This window comes from Laetiporus sulphureus (assembly GCF_001632365.1).
Source record: "Laetiporus sulphureus 93-53 unplaced genomic scaffold LAESUscaffold_10, whole genome shotgun sequence".
NCBI classification, from domain to species: Eukaryota; Fungi; Basidiomycota; class Agaricomycetes; order Polyporales; family Laetiporaceae; genus Laetiporus; species Laetiporus sulphureus.
The window spans coordinates 134,831-152,954 of record NW_024468519.1 but is presented as its reverse complement, the minus strand read 5'-3'; the positions used below and the strand labels follow the sequence as shown (position 1 = coordinate 152,954).

General features: G+C 51.0%; 8 protein-coding genes across 8 annotated transcripts; 6 read left to right on the top strand and 2 right to left on the bottom strand.

The window, feature by feature from the left end:
• Window positions 1-542: 542 nt before the first annotated feature.
• On the bottom strand, window positions 543-2,345 carry LAESUDRAFT_748694 (uncharacterized protein; the record flags this gene model as incomplete). Its single annotated transcript, XM_040911528.1, has 5 exons — window positions 2,174-2,345; window positions 1,646-1,744; window positions 1,542-1,602; window positions 739-982; window positions 543-688 (listed from the first exon to the last, which is right to left on the bottom strand). Exons 1-5 carry the CDS (start codon window positions 2,284-2,286, stop codon window positions 543-545), a joined length of 663 nt encoding a protein of 220 aa, XP_040766323.1. The 5' UTR covers window positions 2,287-2,345.
• Window positions 2,346-6,205: 3,860 nt separating this feature from the next.
• LAESUDRAFT_723449 (uncharacterized protein) lies at window positions 6,206-6,817 on the top strand. Its single transcript, XM_040908419.1, has 4 exons — window positions 6,206-6,312; window positions 6,364-6,563; window positions 6,613-6,695; window positions 6,748-6,817. The coding sequence occupies exons 1-2, from the start codon at window positions 6,252-6,254 to the stop codon at window positions 6,537-6,539; spliced, it is 237 nt and encodes a 78-aa protein (XP_040766322.1). The 5' UTR covers window positions 6,206-6,251; the 3' UTR covers window positions 6,540-6,563; window positions 6,613-6,695; window positions 6,748-6,817.
• LAESUDRAFT_43081 (uncharacterized protein) lies at window positions 6,260-7,432 on the top strand. Its single transcript, XM_040902436.1, has 4 exons — window positions 6,260-6,312; window positions 6,390-6,563; window positions 6,613-6,695; window positions 6,748-7,432. The coding sequence occupies exons 2-4, from the start codon at window positions 6,533-6,535 to the stop codon at window positions 7,135-7,137; spliced, it is 504 nt and encodes a 167-aa protein (XP_040766321.1). The 5' UTR covers window positions 6,260-6,312; window positions 6,390-6,532; the 3' UTR covers window positions 7,138-7,432.
• A 62-nt stretch (window positions 7,433-7,494) lies between these two features.
• LAESUDRAFT_723445 (uncharacterized protein) lies at window positions 7,495-8,785 on the top strand. The gene is made up of 8 exons (XM_040908418.1): window positions 7,495-7,618; window positions 7,669-7,719; window positions 7,775-7,949; window positions 8,005-8,086; window positions 8,142-8,192; window positions 8,258-8,356; window positions 8,411-8,461; window positions 8,523-8,785. The coding sequence occupies exons 1-8, from the start codon at window positions 7,573-7,575 to the stop codon at window positions 8,631-8,633; spliced, it is 666 nt and encodes a 221-aa protein (XP_040766320.1). The 5' UTR covers window positions 7,495-7,572; the 3' UTR covers window positions 8,634-8,785.
• Window positions 8,747-12,557, bottom strand: LAESUDRAFT_696668 (uncharacterized protein). Its single transcript, XM_040906278.1, has 4 exons — window positions 12,332-12,557; window positions 12,212-12,262; window positions 9,811-12,155; window positions 8,747-9,751 (listed from the first exon to the last, which is right to left on the bottom strand). Exons 1-4 carry the CDS (start codon window positions 12,501-12,503, stop codon window positions 8,825-8,827), a joined length of 3,495 nt encoding a protein of 1,164 aa, XP_040766319.1. The 5' UTR covers window positions 12,504-12,557; the 3' UTR covers window positions 8,747-8,824.
• Window positions 12,558-13,188: 631 nt separating this feature from the next.
• On the top strand, window positions 13,189-15,082 carry LAESUDRAFT_42958 (uncharacterized protein). Its single transcript, XM_040902429.1, has 5 exons — window positions 13,189-13,582; window positions 13,639-13,798; window positions 13,852-14,133; window positions 14,183-14,508; window positions 14,562-15,082. Exons 1-5 carry the CDS (start codon window positions 13,307-13,309, stop codon window positions 14,859-14,861), a joined length of 1,344 nt encoding a protein of 447 aa, XP_040766318.1. The 5' UTR covers window positions 13,189-13,306; the 3' UTR covers window positions 14,862-15,082.
• A 1,043-nt stretch (window positions 15,083-16,125) lies between these two features.
• Window positions 16,126-17,242, top strand: LAESUDRAFT_811198 (uncharacterized protein; the record flags this gene model as incomplete). Its single annotated transcript, XM_040914297.1, has 6 exons — window positions 16,126-16,383; window positions 16,440-16,562; window positions 16,611-16,782; window positions 16,823-16,835; window positions 16,890-17,116; window positions 17,166-17,242. 6 exons carry the CDS (start codon window positions 16,126-16,128, stop codon window positions 17,240-17,242), a joined length of 870 nt encoding a protein of 289 aa, XP_040766317.1.
• Window positions 17,243-17,306: 64 nt separating this feature from the next.
• LAESUDRAFT_811197 (uncharacterized protein) lies at window positions 17,307-17,698 on the top strand (the record flags this gene model as incomplete). The annotated part of the gene is made up of 2 exons (XM_040914296.1): window positions 17,307-17,468; window positions 17,519-17,698. 2 exons carry the CDS (start codon window positions 17,307-17,309, stop codon window positions 17,696-17,698), a joined length of 342 nt encoding a protein of 113 aa, XP_040766316.1.
• Between the last annotated feature and the right edge of the window lie 426 nt (window positions 17,699-18,124).

Below are 18,124 nucleotides of genomic sequence, written 5' to 3'. Positions count from 1 at the left end.
CCTTCAATACCTCAAACGACACCGCGAAGTTTCTTCAGGACGTGGATTTCGAAGTCAAATGAATATCGTCCGGATAACAGCCAACGCGCGAGTGACCTTGTAAGGTAGAAGGTATAGCTGCGAGCGAGCGGCACAACAAAAGGAAGATCAACGCTCCACAATGTCTTTGGTCTGATCGAAGGCACGCGAGATGGCCTGCAACAATCATGCTGGTCATGAATGGCTATATTGCTAATCACAAGCGCTTTGGGGCCCGATTGAACGACACATAGAAAACGTGCATCTGCAAAAAGAGGGCAAGGTGGCACAATCGATACAAAGACATAAAGGATAGGAAGAGCTCGAGCCGTCGTATTTCGTCACTTGTTGGCTGGGTGGGAGTGAGAAATAGACGGCGGCAAGCCTTTTGTGGCCCACTGTACGTGAGACAATTTGGATAGGGGATCCGATAGGGGCATGAATTGAAAACATTCTGTGCAGGTCGATAGGAGCAGGAGGATGAAGAGAGCATTTAAACGTTGTGGATGGCGGAGATGTTCCAGCTACGCGCGAGCGATACGGTAGAGCGTCGTGCCTCGTGCGATCTCTCGATCGCTTGTTGGCGCCGCGGCTACACCCGCGTCCTCGACTGGCTGGTTCACTTTGCTCAGAATGGCTTCGTATGTCGCTGAAGCTGCGCGAGAGTAATCTGTGGACTAGCAGTGCATCTTCTGCCTTGACATCAATTTTCTACTTTACGGTCATCGTCGCTTAGCTCGTCGAATTCTGCCTGCCGAGAATAGCGGTTTGAAATCCCTCGAAATCCAACCAACAGTCCCACGCGTCCTTCTTGGTTCCTCTGGATGCTGTGAATATCTGGCATATGACGCGCAGCGGCGCTATAACAGGGACCACCTGGGGCAGGAGACGGCGGCCTGGAAGACGATGATCGTAGCTTGAGGCTCAAGATTTTGTGCGCGAGCTCTTGTAAAATCGATGATGGCTGAAGCATAAGATGTGATACTGTCGACATGGTGCATGATGCTCTCTGCGCTCTGTAAATACGGCGGATGCCTCGCGAGTAACGTCCCACAATATCGATGATTAGACTGGTAGAGGTACGTCATGCCCGTCATGCATATTGTTCTCCTCGGACATACACACGACAAGTACGGGATGTTTCGTCTTTGGTGGAGGGGATCGAGTTCGACAAACGCGCTGCATGAAGCACATTCGGCTTTGACGCTGATAAACATGGTGCTTCTTCGCTGCACGACTTTTCATGTCGGGCTTCAAGGGAGTACACATTAGATGCGGCCGTAAATGGCGCGAACATCGTGAGTTCGTCCAGTCTTGGCCTTGCTATGCTTGCCCATGGTAAGGTTGTCGGGAGTTTTGAGTCTTGTCCTTTCATGCTTCAATCATCAATTCTGATATAAACATCCACATGGAGACATTTATCATTCCACTCCTCATCGAGCGGACAATGTGGCTACTTGCCTAACGGGCGCTTCCGACTGTGGCCTCGTGATGTCACTTATTGTCACATGTGACACACTCACAGCCATTGGGCCATTTGATGCCTTCAAGGATGGGACTCCACATCGAAGAGCAAGGAGCGGCCTGTCAAGCAGAAAGTTAGCCTTTACTAAGGGAATTTGCTTACAGCGCCCCCCGATCTCGGTGATACTTTGCCACAGCCCGCTTTCGGGAAGATGCCATGGTGCTTCGCCTCCGCGGATTGATGATGTTGTCTACCGCGACGCTGCGGGGGGCGGTCGTCTGTCATTAAGGCGGATATTTGAGAGCGAGTCCTTTCTTTGCAGAGAGCCTGTGTTTTTTTCGTACCATCGAGTGGGATTCTATCCCGCCCACAGCTAGCGCGCTTGAGTGATGACAATGTCACCGCTGGCGGGATCCAATCCTACGCTACCGCTCCAAGCTGCACTCATTAATGCATCTGATGCGTTTGGCAGCCAACAGAGGGGATATCGAGCCAACGATTGCCGCTGTTGGACTGTTCGCGGAACCATTTCCGCGGAGTCGCGGGAGTAGATCAAGAGGTCGCGTTGCCGCGACGGTGTCTGAGAGGTTTTATAGATGGGCGGTACTCCCCCCCAAAAAGAGGCAACATGCTCCGCTTCCTTGTCATTTCCACGGCAGACTGCCCCTACGCGACAAGACTGACACTGACTAGCTTGCGATGCCGTCCTTGTACCCGTCCTGCCGCGCGGAATGGTGATTACTAGCCGGAGGTGCAACGCTATCGAGCAGGTCGGGATCCATGCCCTTGAGCCCGCTCGTCATGCAGAATTTTGAACATTTGAAACGGGCATATATTGGCTTGATTCTTGGATTTTTCTTGCTTTGTTTATTCAGTGTCTGCCTCACTTTCTCCTACGCCATCGTGCGTACAAGCTTCTCACATGCCACTCACGCACTATCCAACCCGAAACATCTGAGGGTGGCCCCATCGCTTTACTGGCCGTATATAAAACCCAACCGCACGGCTATGGAGCTGAGGCGATGCGTAGTAGGAAGCAGCTGAACGGATGCGGAGATGCTTCCGTCAACGATATTGGTGCGTTATTGTGTTGTTGCTCCGTCAATCTGCAAACTTAGCGACCGCTCATTGAGGTGCTGCGTATCGCCCCGATAACAATATCTTGGTTTTGGTCTTGGACGCGCCTGATGCGATTCGAGCTGGACGATGAACAACACCATGACGCGCCTACGAACATAGCTCCATCATTGTCGCACAATCGCTACAATAGCTATGGTTGCGACCACACATCTTCGCCGATTCTTTCGTGGTGTGCGCGGCTGGCGGACCCACCTTCATAGTAATTCATCGACTTGGTGGACGAACGGGCATATCATAAGACTTGCTTCTTTGCTACGGGCTTGCCTCGTCGCTTGACTGTTACGACCCTGAAGTGAACGTGCTTTGGCTTGACACGGCTGGAAGGGCTATTGCGCGGCACAATTCGGTATTTTGTGATATCTTAAAACATTGTCATCATTTTGTCGACATTTGTATCCAATGTCTTTCGCCAATCTTACTGTACACCCATGCGATCCTCTCCTATCTCGGCGCGTCCGCACACGTCCTCAGCCGTCCTTCAGCGGCGCACATTGTATTCTGGGACATAGTAGATATCCTGATGACTTCAGAATATCACGGGTGATAAAGTAAACACTCTTGAGTTCGCATCTTGAGTCAGATAGTTTGCGTAGCTCGGGTTCTTTCACGTGTGGCGAGTCGTACGCCGTCGAACAAAGCAGCACATTTTGATTAGCTTCGTTTGATCACACTTTTCTCGTTGCTTGGAGAGCGGTCTATGCATTCAGCTTGGCTGGGTGTCTTCCTCTTGTGCATCGTCCAATGGACTTGAACCTGATGAAATCTTGTGCTTGAAGTCACTCGCACGCAACACAACATCGATACAGTCTGTGCAATCCTAATAGAAAGTAGTGTATTGTTCGTCGTCCACTTGCCTCAACACCGAGTATGTACTGAAGACATCCAACGTCACTCCGCAACACGACAACCTCAAAAGCTGACGCATTTCCTACCCATAAACAGATCTACAAATTCGCATTTTACATGTGTACAGGCGCAGGGTGGAATAAGGTGCCAATTGTGACTATAGTACTATGTCGTAAACTCACCATGCAGTTCTTGCACATTGCACACGGTCCTACGATGCCGACGTTTGCGCATGCACAGCACGCTTAGTAACGCCGCCGCCGAGGAGGACCCGGATAAACTTTCCCGTGGCTCTCACATGTGGTATGGCCCGACCAGTCATTTATGCAGATTGCGGAAGCCTCGAAAGGCCGAGCGCCTAGCAGCGATGCAGGAGCCGAGTGGGAACTACCGTCCATCGCTTCCTGCCAGCATGTTGATGCCAGCAAACAGTATCTGTGAACAGAAAACATGCTGGAGAGGCGCGTTCAATGCGGGTTAAGAGAGGGCGGTAATGGGAGGGGCAAATGTTGGGGTTTTCAAGCAGGTGCATTTGGAGCATCTTCATGATGTTCTCGCGCGTGGCATCATGGTCCAAAGGCAGAGCGACGTGGTCTGGAGGAGTGCGGAGATCGTTCAAGAGGAAGTCGTTGAATGCGCGCGCATCCTTCGCCGCCCCAATCAACGACTCTTCGGTATACAAATCTGTACCGATGACAACAGCATACGGTTGCGCTCCCTCCATAATGGGTACTCCAACGCTTCTGCAGTCGAGAATCACATGAGAATTTATTTCATGTAACAATTGACATTGCTCACGGTCGCCGTGGGTTCCAAGAGGACACCACCACCGCGAGTCCTGTCACGATGGACTACTACTACAGGAGGGCGACGCTGGGACAGGCTGTAGTTCCTCTTTTTTTTCTGTAGAAGAAGAGGTTCTGCAGGGTTTGCAAGAAGGCCACACCGCACGGGTCCGCTGAACTCGAACCGCAGTATTGCTTCCACCGCATACGCAGTTCCGTAGAATCCGTGGAGTCTGGTGTTCCTAGTAGTTTCCGCATTTTCTCTTCAACTATCTTGCAGGAGGCTATCTGGTTGTCCAAAGCTTCAAGGCGGTCGCAGAATTTGTCATTCTCGCTATAAAAACACTGGTACGTTTCTACATGTCGAAGAGATAGATCCGTTCGCACAGATGATTGGTTAGCGAAACATTTACAAACAAACAAAAGTAGCAGCACTCACGTCGCTATCGCCTGAGGCTAGAAAGCATCGCACGAAGAAAGCTTGATACGCGAACATAAAGGACAACAATATGTTGAAGCTGCAAAGATGATGCAATCTCACGCGGAGTGATTGTAGGCTTGCCAGGGGGGCATCCGAGGCGCGACGTCGAGACCGCCGTTAATGACAAGGCGGACATCATGCTCAGATGTGAAATGTAGTGCGAAGACAGGTAGGCTGCTATCGCTGTCGCACAGCCGCTCTCTTGCAAAGCTATGCGAGCGTCACTAATAAGAACTTTTTTTTACGTCCAGTGAGTCTTTTTTACGATATACGTAACAATGACCATATCTTACCAAGGTGATGCTCATCAACCTAAAGTCTGTCGGCCATTCCTCCGCGCACCGCATCAACGGAGCTATGCTCTTCCAAAACAACCTGCAGCTCTGTATACTGCAGTCTGTAACCAATGCAGTGGAAACTCCATGGAAATGTCTATGCCGTCTACATAGCATCGTGCACGGTTTCCATTGACTTGTAATCGCTCGCATTGGGACCGAGCGAGTCGTGAATGGCAAGCAGGCGCCGAGAACGCGTGATTGTACTGCGATACTGAACGGTAGCGCGGACACTGGCAGCTCGGACGCCTCGCACGTTGTACACAAATATTCTTGTCGGCCAGATGCTCGCGATGACATCTCATGTGACAGTACCGTGCATTGTCTGAATAACCACATCAGTGAGGATAGGGGCCTTTGCGGTCACGTTGATCCGACAATTGAAAGGCGAAGTCAGCCGTTGTGAATGCGCAAAGATCCTGACGGCTGAGTCGCACGATAAGCTGCGGGTTGAACGTTGATTGGTGTGACGAGGAGGGCAGCGTCTCCGGGCTGCAAGTGCAGAGATTAAGAGTGTGACGGCAATGCAGAGCAGCGCACAGATGCACAAGAAGTAAAATTAAAAACTGGTTGCTTCGGCGATAATCAGATACTCAGCCTGTTTCCCCAGATGCGACGGACCAGATGACAACCTTGTTGTCAGTTGCCGCACTTGCGAGAAGACAGCCGTCATGACTGCAAACGACAGAAGTTATCGCATCGGAGTGTGCGCTAAAAGCTGCAACTTTGGGTTGATATCGTGGAGGCATGCGAGAGTCTGTACGAAGACGGGTCGTATTAGCCTCAGCAATAGCGGCGATGACTGGCGCCGAGGAGGAAGATATGCCCGATAAGGTAGTAGGTACTTAAGCCACATACAACGTGTTCGTGCATCAGTCACCAATCCCATAAGTCCTCCCAACGAAACCCAAGTCCGGCTTCTAGACAGCAGTCGGACGGCTGAAGAAGCATCGCCGACGTTGTATGAGGCTGCTGAACATGTAGAGGCGACGCTCGACAAACTTATCGAAAAGATGCCGAATAATAATGAGGTATGCCACTTCCTATTAGAGATGCACTGTCCCCTTCTCATGGCAAAAGCCAAAACCTTTCAAGGATCTGTTTTAATTTCGAAGAACACGAGTAGCGCGAAGGGGCCGAACGATGACATATTCGCGGAACAGTTCAAGTTCTGTGACAGAATGCCCGAGGAGCTGTGCAAGAGGAGCGACATTATTGCCAGCCCGTTCGACGAGCCATCTGGTGAGTCGTCCAGCTTCGTTCTGGCGATTCATTTGAAAGAATTTATGTCAGACTGGGTCAACATCGCCGTTCCTCAGTATCAAACGATAGGCTTATCTACCATCAGGCAAAGGCTGCACAAGGGCGAATGTGCTACTCCTAAGAACTTCCGAGATGACTTCAAGCTGATCATCAGGAACGCGATAACCTTCAACCCGCCGATGAGCCCAGTTCACGAGGCATGCTAGTATTGCGCGACCTCGCATCGATCAGTAAGTGACCTGCAACCGTCAATGACACATTCTGACACCTCCTCCGCAGCCAAAGACAACGGAGACGACGAGAACGGCGTGTGGGCCAACCGCTATCAAGGCCGCACCTACCGCGGAGATCAGAAGTTCACCGTGAGTTCAGCTGCATTCCCGTCTCGTGATTCGACGCTCACTGCCCCTCCAGGCCCTCACGTTCAACAGCTGCTTCGACGGCCGCACAATCTTCGGCCCTCGCACGAAGATGGAGCAGTATCCCACTGCCTGCATTACTGAAAACGACCTCGTCATGATAGAGTGCACCGTTACTCGCTTCAAATGCGACGCAAATTGTAATGCGGTCTACAAGGATGGATGGAAACATTGGCGCTCTCAACTTGAACTACTCACCGTAACCAAACTCATCGAGGGACCGGAAGCGACGATAAAGGAACAAGTCGGAATAGAGGACGACGTCCTTCACTTATTTATTGTATCTCTGTATCGCGGACAAATGTATATTATATTTATACTCTATCCTCTGTATATCGCGGACTATCGATTTTTGTACTTTCGCTCTATCGCTCTCAAGACATGAGAACGTACTGGACGCGCTTATCCGCCAGTCATTCGGACTCGGGCGTGCGGACGCAGCGCCGACACTCCCATGTCAATGTCACGAGAGGAGATACGTCGTGAAACCTACTAATAGTTAGTGTCTTCGCCGCGAATAGCGACCCCGAATGTGCCTTCCGATGAGTCACTGGGTCCAGGTAGGTCCACCGCCGTCGATCTTTGTGCGCGATCTTGCGCTTGAACAATGAAGCTGCGTATTCATCCAGTAGCCCCGTACTCCGCCGTTTCATCATCATCAAGGAAATCTGATGGGGTGTATTACCTTGGGATGCGGCAATATAAGAGCCGTGCTTACTCCTAGAGTGATCATCAGCGCACCTCGACTTACTCTGTCAGGAGCGAGACTGCCTTCCCTCGTCCATTTGAGCAATTGCCGTGTACGCGGAGCTCCGAGAGGATGTTATCGTCCAACGTCACGGTTCAGTATGTGTCCGAACCTACAGGTATGCTGAATGACATCAGCCCATTCTGCGTCATACTAACTTTGAGGCAGAGGATCTAGTAGAAGAGGCCGTCAAGGTCTTCTCTGATCTCATGCCCGAAGGGGAGACTCCCAATCTTTGCCTGAGCTCGCCCAGTAAGATGACCTGGACTTGTAGACCCTCTCACAATCTCCTTGGTCGCGGGCGATCGTAGGCTCATTCCGACTATGGCACGTGCCATGATCAAACCCATCGCGTTGGTCGTCGGAGACATGTATACTGCCACTGATGAAAGCGGAAAACTCGCTGGTTTCACGCTATGGCTTCCACCTGGCAGAAACCTATATGATACGTTTGTATCTTGTCTTCTCTGTGCTCGCAGGATGTTCACGTAAGCGAGTGTCCAGCGGAAAAGAACAGCTTGAGATGGGGTATCTTGACTTGATGGATAAGCTGCCGGAAGAAGGAAGGGCATACTTTGCTGAAACGGTGAGTTGATCGTCAATGTCGCATGATTCTAAGCAGTTGTCGCCATTCACATTAGATGGGAAAAGATTTCCCGAAAGTCATCGACAGTAAGACTGGGATAGAATCAGTCAGTTTGCAGCGACAGATTATCACGTCTGATCTGACCGCCATCATTGTGACATTCTGATACAGACGGAATTGAACACGTACTGGTGCAGCTTCGCATTTGTCAAGGCAGAGTACCAAGGGAAGGGTGTTACGAGGGCTATGTTTGAGCTCGCATTCGAGAAGGCATGATCTTCACCGTTATGAGCATCTCCGTTGATGACCATTTGGCACACGTAGGCAAAAAGGCTCGGCGCGACGATGGCTCTTGCGACAACTGCCGAGCGCAACGTACGCATTGCACCCGGAACCTTTATACATTGTCTCCAGCGCCTTACGGAACCTTTGTTAGGTCGCTATATACCAGAAACTGGGATTTGAACTCAAGGGATACGAATTAATGCCATCGCAGTGGATGCCATGGCCTGTCTGGATCTTTGCAAGGGACGCCAACACTATCTGAGAGGCATATTGCGAGTCCCAATAGCCTTTCTTAGACAGCGGTATGACCATGGAAAAGCGCACCTACATCCTAGTAGTTACGCTCCTCACATAGAACACACCAGTGTTTCATGGATCTATATCACAAAATATATCATCCCGAGAGCATTTATCACAACAACGGCTACACAACATCAGTCTGCTGAGAGTCAGTCACTGCTTACATTTTAGTTTATGCACCTTCCAGTGCTTCTTCTGACAATCCCGCGAGCAGTATCGAACTTTCATGCATCCCGTGCATGCTAACAATTTCGGCTTGCCCTTTCCACGACAAACGAAACATTTATGTGCTGCAGGATCTCGTCCAATACTTTCCAAATAGGATACCGCGAAGAGAGGAGACAGCGCGACCCGCGTGACATAAGGAGCCATTGGGCTCCACAACTTGTTCTGTTTCATGGGCTCCGTGTCTTGGCCCTGTCCGCAAGTGCACAGAGGATTCTTCTCCATGTCTTCGCACCGTGGTATCCTCCCCTCGGATTTGTACTCACAATTCGCGCCGTGTGTCCAAGACAACCTGCATCGTTCAACGAGCACGGGCAGCAGTTGTTTCCAGGCGGCCAGCTCATTGCCGTACACATTAATGTTGTTCATCTGTCCTTCGTAGATCAACTTCGCGAACGGCTTTTCAATCTTGAACAGCAAGACATGTGTGAGCGGTAGAACGAACGCATCGCAGATGACGGTATGGCAATGAAGGTCATATCGTAGATCGCTGACGAAAAGAACAGTGTCACAATCGTTTGTCGCGTTGTCACGCAGTGCAAACAGTCTGCCGGCAGGGCCTCCCTGTATTCCAGCTGAGCGAACGAAGATGGCATGAAGGGAATCTTTGATGTACATCAAGGTGTCCTCCTCATGCTTCTTTCGAAGAGAACGTTCTCGAGAGGACATCTGGGATCCGAGGTGTGAGTTAAGCCATTGATTTAGCTTGAAGGCCTTGATATCGAGAACGGGCATCCGGGCCAGATTTAGACGATGAATACTGTAAAGACCAAGAATGCCCCCACTAACGGTGACCGGCCATGGATTCAGTTTCATGCCATCGGCTTTCAATGGGCTATATGGAGGGACGACAACCTGCAATCGCTACAGCGTGAGACTTGTACCATCATATCAGCACTGGTTGCATGACTCACTTCCACATACATAGATGTCCTAGCCAAGCGCAGCTTATTCTGGCTTCCTATAACTGGAAACGGAAACGCGACATCTTGAATACCCTTGCCTATCCCTAGGCGCATAGTGCAAGGCGAAAGCTGGATAATGGACGGTGTGACGCCATTTTTGAAACTTTTCCGGACTTCCTCATCATCGACAGAGATCCTGGATGTCAGGGATGTCACAAGCTCGCATTGCTCGTCAAATGTCACTTGAAGGTTTGTACACCGTCCGATTTGAGCTTGTAGATAGGAGTCATCAGCGGGCTCGCGATGCAATAACGCACGGGTAGGCAACGGCCGTTCAGGCAGCACGATCACTGCAGATTGGTCCATGAGCCTAGCATGGAAGAGGGTTAGTTCCAAGCCAAGTTTCGAAACCAACATGGTGGAAGCGGGCGTGCTCCGAACCGAAAGGCGAATTAATAAATTCTCCATAGGTTCGATATCGGTGAGAAGACAGGTCGACATAGTGAAAGATGCCACAAGGGACGAATCTCCACGAGCCCCAGCGCTATCCTCCGTAAATACGGCCCAGGTACCGGAACCTGTCCCCATCCTGATTACTGTCCCGTATGCGACGTGAACGGAGGAATAGATGTTGTGCGACCATTTCCCTCTGATGTCGCAATTTAAGATAGGCGTGCCAATCTGTTCTGCGGACTCTTCAAGTATCGACAGCTTTTCGCGTGGAACAATGAGAATGATGCGGACAAGCGTGGGCACAGAGTCCCAAGAGGAGAAAATGCCGGTCTTAGGCGGTGTCGGCTTCATGTGTGGCGCTGTGTACACACTATGGCGATGCAGCTGAGCGCAAAAATCCTGCATGTTATTGCGGTCCATGGGAGCACTTTGATCAGCATCCTGAAGGTCGAAGAAGCGATCCATGACCTCCAACCACTTCTCCTCTGGGATTCCAAGTCGATCCCTCACGAGCTTCAGAAGTAGAACGAAGCTCTCCCGAGAGTAGTGAAGAATGTTAGAGGAAGCAAAGGCCCTCGTCAAATTTCCTTGGTTCAAGCGCCAGAAATTCACGGCGTCCTCCTGCTGGTATATTTCATGGTACATGTCATAAAGGAACGTTCCCAACTGCAAAGAGTCATAGGACGGAGATGGCGCGTGCCTTCCAGAACGAGTCAAAAGCGCGTCACCGGAGGCCGGAGCTTTCCACGTTGTCACTTGATGGAACTGATTAGCCTTCCTCTTGGTCGCTATATGTAGCATCAATTCATGCGAATTCGATCGCGACGTGAATCCTGATAGGTAATCGATGGGGCATACCCCGAATAAGAGGCCAATTGCCGTGAGGTCTGCATAGAGCAACTCCATGAACTCTTTCGTAGCGTCCTCCCCTCGGAACAGCAGAGATTCCGTGTAGAGAACGCTAGAAGGCGTTGATGGCGATAGAATAGGTACTGCAGCGATGAGGATGTTCAAAAGACCAATATGATCGATGAGATTGGATGTGTCGATGACGTTGAACAACGCCGGTGCGCGCTTCGAGATGTACTCCTCTTTCTCGAGCTGAATGACCTGTGTCTTCCATTGCGCAACAGGGATATTAGGGCTCAGAGATTCGGTGAATGCGAACGTCCTGAGCGCCTGACATATAGCCATGCAATCTCCGCAGATCATGCGGACAACAACCCTTTTGCTAGAGGCGGGGGACAGGATCACTGCAAAAGCCGAGCACCATTTCTCGAACTCGGCTTTCGCAGCCTTCACAACGTCCGCAGCGGACGCCTTGCGTCGGGTATTTCCATAGACTTCGGCGAGGTGGAAAGGAACCATCGGGTCAATGCCGTAATGGACGGAACAGTTCTGACCTGCGAGGGAATGGAAGAATGTGGGATTGAGCGACGTTGCAGCTGAGATCTTGTTCGGATCCGTGTAGGTAACGCCAGTCTTCCAGAATTGCCTGAACAGATCCGAAGAGGTCTCCACTGCCGCCAACATGAGAGGACCAGCAGAGCGCGCGGAGCTCCAATTAACGCTAAACTTGTCCAACTTAGACTTCGACATCTTCCTGAGGGCCTCGCGTAGCTCGTCGAGTTTCGGACGCGGTAGATGTTGCGTGCCGACGTAAAGAGACCAATGGCGCCGTAGTTCCACCAATGTGTACTCCGTAGACATCCGAATGAATTGTCCATATGCGGACTCATTCCATTCGCGGAGAGTGGCAGAAAGCTTGATGAGCTTTTCGCACTGCACAGTCAGTGCTGAAAGTGAGTTTTTGTCGAGGTGGAAGTGGAAGAAGGTGTCCCATATGACAGTTTGAGTGAGCTCCTTATCGGCAATCATTGTGAGCAATAGGACATTGCGCGCTATCGTATCGTCAGTAAGTACCCTGGATTTCCAGTTGAGAGTAAAGGAGGCTTGCCAAGAATCGCTGGTTCGATGTCACAGCACGTAAAGTCAAGAGCTCTGATGCCTGCGTGAGAGAAGTGGAATATTACATATGACAATGATACTGTGCATAGCAGTAATGAAAGGATCTCACCATTTGACGGCTCGTTATAGACCGTGTACAGTACATTGCGCGGATCGCCGCATCCAAGAAGCAGAATATGAGCATCCTCTTCAGGAGGCATATCCCTCGTAAGACAGACAGAGGGTGTATTTCCAATGGGATAGAAGTAGTATCTTCCAGGCCACACGAGAGGATGAGCCATGATTGAGAAGTGGTAAAGAAGGAGCAAGAAGTGTTGTCTGACAACTTGGAGGAAGGAACTGTTGCCAGTATAAGATTTTGGCGCGTACAGCACTGCGCTACAGCCGCTTTGCGGCCGGTGTCACATGTTGGCGCTACGTCGCCCTGGCGCTGCATTCACTGCTTGAGGTTACTGGTCGCATCGGTCGCCGCGTTGCATAGAAATGCACAGTGCCTAGAGCTTATATTCGCTCAAACTGCTCATGAACAATGGTGGCGTATCATGACCGACAGGACCTCAAACGAGGACGACGCCAGTTTCCTTAGTCTCCTTGGAGGAATGTCCTTGTATCCTGTGTGTTTGTGGCGGATTTTCGGACTCATCCATTGCATTGCATGGTTCTCCGATTTTCCAACGGTTATGGAGCAATACCTAGACGTGGCAGGAGAAGCAATGGGGGCGATACATAATAAATGTAACTCTGGCATCGGAACATTACACGCGATTACAAAGCCTGCTCTTAATAGATTGGATTTCTCAGATGTGCCCGATAAGGTACAACGGTACTTAAGCACCATCGCCGACATGAAAACATCTGCGTCGAGTGCGGGGATAATCGAGGCACGACACGGGCCTGCAGCTACGACGTCGGATGTGAACGGAGCAGTACAAAATGCGCATGTTGACCCTCAGGTTGCTACACCTGCGGTTATAGGTGAGGTCGCTGCCGACAGCTCCTGTGCGATGCACCTCATCGTGCATCGGCCGTCAATCCTATAGAGCCTCCCAGAGAAACCCAGATTCAACTTCAAAATGGCGGCCGGATGGCTGAAGAAGCATCGCCGACGTTGTATGTGGCGGACGGCGAAGCGCAGTTTCCACTGCTCAATGGGACTCCTCATACACAAACAGCCCAGTCGGCTGCTCCGCCGACCCCTCCTTCTGTGTCTGCTGTTTCGTACAGGATATCTGCCATCGATTCGCTTGCCCCCACCTTCTCTCCTGACACTACAACTGCTGAACGCGTTGATCATGTGAAGCCTCCTCCCGCTAAGCGGGTCAAGAGCTTCTCGGACGCTGCAAAGTCATCGATCACCAACGTGAGCATTCTGTTTTCTATGCATCATTGCGGGCGAGCTGACGGTGTTGTTGGAAGACTGGTGTTCCAACCCTAGTATCAGCGTCTCTTGTGTCGCAACCCGCCGTAGCGTCCAAAGATGACATATTCGCAGAACAGTTCAAGTTCTGTGACATGATTCTCGAGGAGCTGCGCAAGAGGAGCGATGTTATTGCCAGCCCGTTCGAAGAGCCATCCGGTGAGCGGTCCAGCTTCGTTCTGACGATCCATTTTTAATATAGTTTATGTCAGACTGGGTCAACACCGCCGTTCCTCAGTACCAAACGATAGGCTTGTCAACCATCAGGCAGAGGCTGCACCACGGCGAATATGCTGCTCCTGAGAATTTCCGAGAAGATTTCAAGCTAATGATCAGAAACGCGCTATCCTTGAACCCGCCCATGAGCCCAGTTCACGAGGCAGGCAAGGCGCTCGATCGTTTCTTCGATGAGAAGTGGCGGGACCTTCCGCCACTACATTGGCAGGATATTTCTGACGACGAGTATGACTACGACAGCGAGGAGGAGCGTAAACGTGCGTGTCAAGCATGTTGGCTGAATGCTTTCACTGAATGTCCTGGTAGGTTTGGTTGCGAGCATAGAGAGGCAGATCATGGAAATGAAGAGAAACTTTGACTCCATGAAGAGAAACGCCACGAAACCGTATAAGGAGAGGGGCAAGAAAAAGAACGTCGCCGCACCCAGGATAAGTCCATACAAATCCATATCGAAGCAGCGTAAGATGGTGAAGAACAGGCGTGAGAAGGCCGAGAAGCCGACGGATTTTGACGATGTTCTGAGTTTCGATCAGAAGAAGGATTTGGTTGATACCATTGGAACGCTGGAGCCTGGCGCGAAGCTTGAGAAGGTCATCCAAATCATTCACAACGCAGTGCCTGAATATTGCAATGTGATTTGCCCCTTGTTCATCTTGTCTCCATACGTTGACTATTTTTTTGACAGACCGCTGAAGACATGGAGGTGGAGATCGATATCCTCCCTCACCATGTACTTCTCGAGCTCTACGAGTTCGTCATCCGGCCCTTGCGAACGCCCGCGACAAAGCACACCCGGGTTCGGAAGGGGATAGGCTCCCGCGTTATGAAACGCAAGAGCATGGATGAGGAGATCGAAGCGGGCATTGAGCTTTTCGGAGAAGGTGTGCTCCCAAGTCAGACGAGCGATGCAACTTATCGCGAGCGCAACGAGCAATCCTCGAAGGAGTCCAGCTCGGAGATGATGTTAACGAGCGACTTGGAGTAATCAAATGAGCGTAGACGTGGCTTCGTTCAGTCTTCAAACGTCTCTGTTTGTGTACTCTTCCTGATCATTGCAGATGAGATGTTCAGACTCGGTTGTTTTATCGAGCAGTCCTTGCTTTTCTCAAGTGTTGGCCGATTCAACTTTCTCTCTGCTTCATTCACATTGTAAGAGTATTGCTTGTATGAGTTGGAATGTATAGTAGTGAATGTGCACAGTCCTTTGCAATCTGCGCCTGGAGACGGAATGGATCGGAAATGCACGGGGAACAGGGACAGAAGGTAGTATAAATACGTACTTAGGTAGTCAGTTCCCTAGCCGTTTACACCACTCATACACACTCTAACGAGGCCACTGGGGAACTGGAGTGGCGCGCACTGCTAACGCGGTATCCGGCCCGGGAAATTCCAAGAGAATGGCAGGCAGGCAGTGAGCTTGAAGCAGGCGTCGAGAACGCATTATTGTACTGCGATCCCGCCAGCGAACGATGGCGTGGACAGCGCGGATGCCTCGCACGTCGTACACAGTCAACCAGATGCTTGCGGTGACATTTCATGTAACACCATGCATTGCCGGTATAATCACATCAGCGAGGACAGCTTTGTGATCACGTTGATCCGACAATTGGGAGGCGAAGTTGGCCGTTCTGAATGCGCAAATGATCCTGACGGCTGACTCCGCTGAGTACTAGGAGTCATACATGGCCAGATGCCACGGACCAGATGACAATATTGCCGTCAGTCGCCGCACTGGTAAAAAGACAGAAGTTACCGCATCGGAGTGTGCGCCAAAAAGTGCAACTTTGGGTTGATATCGTAGAGGCGAGTCTGCACGAAGACGATTGAGTTCCGGTATCGGCTGGTTTTCAGTACATAGGGACCAATAATTAAGTTGGGGACTCGGATGTGCCCGATAAGGTAACGATTGAGCGCTTGAGCCACATAGCAACGACGACAACGCCGCCATGGCCGACATGAGAATTGAAACATCTACTTCGAGTGCATGGATAATTGAAGCGCGACACGGACCTATAGCCGTTAAATTGGAGGTGACCGGAGCAGTACAAGATGCACATGTTGACTTCCAGGTTTACGGTACACCTGCGGATTTAGGTGAGGTCGCCACCGACAGCTCCTGTGCGATGCCCCAGGATGCACCTCATCGTGCATCAGCCACCAATCCCATAGAGCCTTCGAAGAAAACCCACATCCAGCTTCCAGATGGCGGCTAGATTGCTGAAAAAGCATCACCGACGTTGTACTGTGAGATGCATGTGGCGAACGGCGAAGCGAAGTTTCGACTGCTCAGTGGGACTCCTCACAGACAAGTAGTCGAGTCTCCTACTCCGCCAGCTCCTCCTCCTGTGTCTGCTGTTTCGCACAAGATGACTGCCATCGACTTGCTTGCTCCCACCTTATCTCCCGATTCTGACACTACAACTATTGAACGCGTTGATCATGATCAGTCTCCTCCCGCTGAGCGAGCTTGGAGCTTCTCGGACGCTGAAAAGGCATCGATGACCAACGTGAGCGCTTTGTCTTCTATGCATCATTGCGGGCGAGCTTATGGCGTTATCGGAAGGCTGGTGTTCCACCGCTAATATCAGCGACTCCTGAGCCGCAACCCGTCCCACCGTCTCAGGCCGCTCAACAGATAAAGGCGACGCTTGCCAAAGTTATCGAAAAGATGTCGAATCCTAATGAGGTATGCTACATCCTGTAGAGATGCACTATCCCGTTCTCATCGCAAAAGCTAACTTCCAAGGATCTGCTCGACAATCACATTTCGGAGAACACGAGTAGCGCGAAGGGGCCGAACGATGGCATATTCGCGGAACAATTTAAGTTTTGTGACAGGATTCTCAAGAAGCTGCGCAAGAGGCGTCTCGACGGAGTCATTGTCAGCCTGTTCCACGAGCCATCTGGTGAGCGGTCAGCTTCGTTCTGACGATCCATTTTTCATAGAATTTGTATCAGAGTGAGTCGACACCGCCGTTCCCCAGTGCCAACCGATAAGCATATCTACCATCAGGCAGAGGCTGTGCAAGGGCGAATATGCTACTCCTGAGAACTTCCGAGATGACTTCAAGCTGATGATCAGGAACGCACTAACCTTGAACCCGCCGATGAACCCAGTTCACGAGGCAGGCAAGGTGCTCGATCGTTACTTCGATGAGAAGTGGCGGGATCTTCCGCCACTACATTCGCAGGCCACTTCTGACGGCGAGGACGACTTCGACAGCGAGGAGGAGCGTCAACGTGCGTATCAAGCACGTTGGCTGACTAATTTCACTGAATGTCCTGGTAGGTTCGATTGCGAATATGGAGGAGCAGATCCTGAACATGAAAAGCAACCTCGACTTGTTAAAGAGAAATTGCCACTGAGCCGTATAAGGAGAGGAGGAACGAAAAGAACGCCGCTGCACCCACGGCAAGTTTTTCCAATTACATGTCGACACAGAGTAAGGTAGTAAAGAATGGGCGCGAGAAGGCAGAGGAGCCGACGGATGTTGACATTGAGTTGAAGAATCAGAAGAAGCGTTTGGTTTATAGCGCGATGTCTGAAGAGGACCTCCACAGCATTCGCAAAGCAATGGCTTCGATTCCCAATGTGATTTGCCCCTTGTTCATCTTATCTCCATTTGTTGACTATTTACATAGGCTAAGGAGCTCCCTCAGTCTACACTTCACGAGCCCAACGACCTCATCATCCAGCCCTTGCGAACGCCCGAGACCAAGCACGCCCGGATTGGGAAGGGGATAGACTCTCGCGCTTTGAAGCGCAAGAGAACGGATGAGGAGATTGAGACGGCGGAGACACGAGCTCTAGAGGAGCATTAAGCTCTTCGGAAAAGGTGTGTTCCCACGTGAGACGAGTGATGCAACTTATCGCGAGCGCAACGAGCAATCCTCGGAGGAGTCCAGCTCGGAGATGTTAGCGAGGTATTCAAATGAGCGTGGACGTGGCTTCGTTCGATTTCTTGGCGTCTCTGTCCCTGATCATTGCAGATGAGATGTTCAGACCCATTTGTTCTATCGCCGTCAGTCCTTGCTTTTCTCAAGTGTTGCCCGTTACAACCCCTTGTCTGATTTGGAATGTATAGTAGTGAATGAGCCTTGCCCGTGATAATTTCACTGAGCCATTTACAAAAAGCTAGGCTAGATGATCCCAAATGCACAGAAAATGCGGGGCCCCAGACGGGCGCCTGGGTCACCGGCCGAGAATTGCCGGATGTCCTCCCCGTTATAACACTCCCTCCCCCGCCA